We start from the raw sequence: 3,614 nt of genomic DNA on the forward strand, positions 1-3,614 counted from the left end.
AATAACTTAGTGATTGAACAACAACAAATTGATACCAGGTATAAGATAGATAACTGACTGTGTATATAGCACAAGGACCTCTATTAATGCACTGTGGTGACCTGAATGGGAAGGAAGTCCAAAAGGGAAGGGATATATGTAGCCACATGGCTGATTCATTTTAATATACAATAGAAACTGTCACAACATTGCAAAGCAACTAGACTTCAATCAAAATTAATTTTAAAAAATTAGCACAGTGATAGGATTTCCACACGTGGGCAGTTCTATGAGCTTAAGCTCTTTCTTCTTCCCAAAGAACTGCTTCCTAATATGCAAAAGAAGTGGCAAAGGTGAGAAATTATAGACATGCCTTTTACTGAGACTATTATGGCCCAATCTGAGTAGACATTATAAAGCTATGTACTTTGTCTCTTTTTAGCACATTAACCTGAATTTCTCCTGCTGTGTTCAAAACTAATAATATTGACTAAATGGCTGACAATAGGAGCTAACATTTGTTAAATATTATTATATACCAGGCAGGGGCTTCCCTGATGGCTCAGTGATAAAGAATCCACCTGCCAATGCAGGAGATGCATGTTCAATTCCTGGCTTGGGAAGATCCCCTGAAGAAGGAAATGGCAGCTCATTCTAGTATTCTTGCCTGGGAAATCCCGTGGACAGAAGAGCGTGGTGGGCTACAGTCCCAGAGGTCAGAAAAGCTGGATACAACTCAGGGACTAAAGAACAAGACAACCATATACCAGGCACTTGGCTAAGCCCTTCTCATGTACATTCTCACTTAATTGTTGCATCAATTCAATGAGGTAGATACAGTTATTATTCCCATTTTACACATGAGAAAAATAGAGCTTGTAAGTAACTTGCATAAGGCCACAAATATAAAGATGGCATATTTAGATTAATAACCATAGGTTTCATGATTTAAGAACACTTAGCAACTGTATAGTGCTTCCCTGGTAACTCAGCTGGTAAAGAATCTGCCTGCAGTGAAGGAGATGCATGTTCGATTCCTGGGTTGGGAAGATCCCCTGGAGAAGGGATAGGCTACCCACGCCAGTATTCTTGGACTTCCCTGGTGGCTTAGTCAGTAAAGAATCTGCCTGCAATGCAAGAGACCTGGGTTCGATCCCTGGGTTGGGAAGATTCCTGGAGGAGGGCATGGCAACCCACTCCAGTATTCTTGCCTGGAGAATCCCCATGGACAGAGGAGCCTGGTGGGCTACAGTCCATGGGGTCACAAAAGAGTCCAACATGTCCTAAAAAGTAAACAACGACAATCCCCTTCCTCAGGTTACAATGCTATGTTCTGGACCTACCTGAAGAATCTCCACCTTAAATACTGGACGAACATTTTTTTCAATGTCTTCCACCTACAGACACAAACTCATATTTTGATACTCCGAGTTGATCAGCCTTCCTCATGGTGAAGTTTTCTGCTAATCTCAATCTATGCAATGTTATTCATTCTAGAAACAAGTAATGGCCAAACTTTTTCCCAATAAGCAATAGGAAACTGGTTAGAGAAATATTGAAAAAAAAGTGGGGGGGGGGGGCCTGGTCATCACAAATTATGCAGATCAACTAGTCCAAAACGACATGAGTCTGAACAAGTGACCCAGCTCACAGCTTCATTGCAAACATTATATTAGGGTCAGAAAAGGTAATGCCCATGAAAAATTACATAATCCCTTTGCACAGCTTTCCTCGTGGCATTTTTAATGTCCTTGTTCCTAAGACTGTAGATGATGGGATTTATCATAGGAATCACCAGAGCAGAGACTATGGACACCACCTTGTCCTGGTCCAGGGAGTAGCTGGAACTAGGTCGCATGTACATGAAGAGACCAGAACCATAGAAGAGGGTCCCAGCAGTCAGATGAGAGGCACAGGTGCTGAAGGCCTTGGTCCTCCCTCTAGCTGACCTGATAGGATGGCAGCAGCAATGCAACCATATGAGATGAGGATCACAAGGACAGACAGCACCCCAACGCTCACACCCATGAGGAAGGTCACCACCCGGCTGGCAAAAGTATCAGCAGGACAGAACCAGGACTGGAGGAAGGTCACAGAAGAGGTGGTTGATCACGTTGGGCCCGCAGAAATCGTGCTGATAGACAGAGCAGGTGTCAATCAAAGAACTGAGGAACCCACCCAAGTAGGCTCCGGCCGCCTTCTTTAATCAAAGGGTGTGAGATACGAGGACCGTGTAGGGCAGCGGGCTGCACATCGCAGCACCGCGATCAAGTGCCATGGCCGCCAACAGGAAGCAGGCAGCCAGCCCCAGCCCGCAGAAGACAAAGCACTGCACGGCACAGCCCATCGAGGAGACGGTTTTCCGCTCCGGGATGATGTCAGAGAGCATCTTGGCGGCTGTGGAGGACACATACAGACATCCAGGAAGGACAGGTTACTGAGGAAGACGGCCACGGGCGTGTGCAGGTGGAGTCCATCCTGACGAGGGCCATGAGGCTCGGGTTCCAGGCGAGGGTCAGGAGGTAAATGCCCAGAAATAATGCAAAAAGAAAAATCTTCATTTCAGGCTGCCCTGAAAATCCCAGGAGAATGAATTTTGTCACAATGGTGCTGTTCCTTCCTGCAGCCGCAGACCTGCTTCCTGAATAAAGGAGGGAAGCAGTCCTGTGATCTGTTAGACTTTGTTACGAGTCGATATTTCCTATAATATCTTACAGCAGATACCAGGTTTAGCCACCTGCTAGGCAAAGTCTTCTCCGAGCAAGTCAGCCTATGATAATCCCTTCGTACTATTTAAAATCTGTGTGCTCTATACTTTGCTGACAAGAAGAGAAGCGATCTAAAAGAGGAGAGAGAGACTGGGAGTCAGAAATGTGAATTTTGTTCACAACTTTATTCCCAACTCCCTGGAGACGGTGGGAAAGTCATTTAATCTCTTTGTTTCCTCATTTTCTCAGTTGAAAAATGGAAGGTTGAGTCTCAGGGCTTCTTTAGGTTTGGGTTTCTTATGGCTTTTTTAGACTTTCTGACTTGAAAATATCAACCCAGATTAACAATAAAGTTAGGAATTTATTCTATTTTATGCATATTTAGTATAAGAATCCAAAAAAGGAAGTAAATACAACTGGTTATAGTATTTTGCATGTTCCATGTTGAGGGAGGAGATTCAACCCATAATGAAAACAATCCATTCTTTTAGGTAGCAAAATTAAAGGGAAAAGGGATTTATATATACAAACACATACATGTGCAGTATCAGTAAATGCATGCTTAGAACTAGACATTTTTTCTAATTTTATAGGTTTTAAAAATATTTATTTTTATTTATTTATTTGGCTGCCCCGGGTCTCAGTCATGGCATGTGGGACCTTCAGGTGCAGCATGTAGGACCCAGTTCCCCCACCAGGACTCAGACCCTGGCTCCCTGCTCAGCGAGTGTGGAGTCTTAGCCACTGGACCACCAAGGGAGCCCCTATAGTAAGTTTTATACAAATCACTGCATAAAATCATAAAAAATCCAAAGTTCGGACTAGCTCGATCAGCATCATTATGGGATACAGGGCTATTTGCTTACCTTTGGGTGTGAGGTGGAAGAAGGAAGCAACAGCAAAGTTGACTGAAATTGGCCAAGTCAT

General features: G+C 43.9%; 1 protein-coding gene across 1 annotated transcript; it reads right to left on the minus strand.

Moving 5' to 3' along the window:
* Positions 1-1,657: 1,657 nt before the first annotated feature.
* Positions 1,658-3,614, minus strand: LOC104991315 (olfactory receptor 5A2). The gene is given in 6 exon segments (XM_010843733.1): positions 1,658-1,935; positions 1,938-2,041; positions 2,043-2,391; positions 2,394-2,450; positions 2,453-2,620; positions 3,554-3,614. Coding segments are annotated over 6 exon segments (1,017 nt in total).

This window comes from Bison bison, unplaced genomic scaffold (genome assembly GCF_000754665.1).
Source record: "Bison bison bison isolate TAMUID 2011002044 unplaced genomic scaffold, Bison_UMD1.0 scf7180017864185, whole genome shotgun sequence".
Classification (NCBI taxonomy): domain Eukaryota; kingdom Metazoa; phylum Chordata; class Mammalia; order Artiodactyla; family Bovidae; genus Bison; species Bison bison.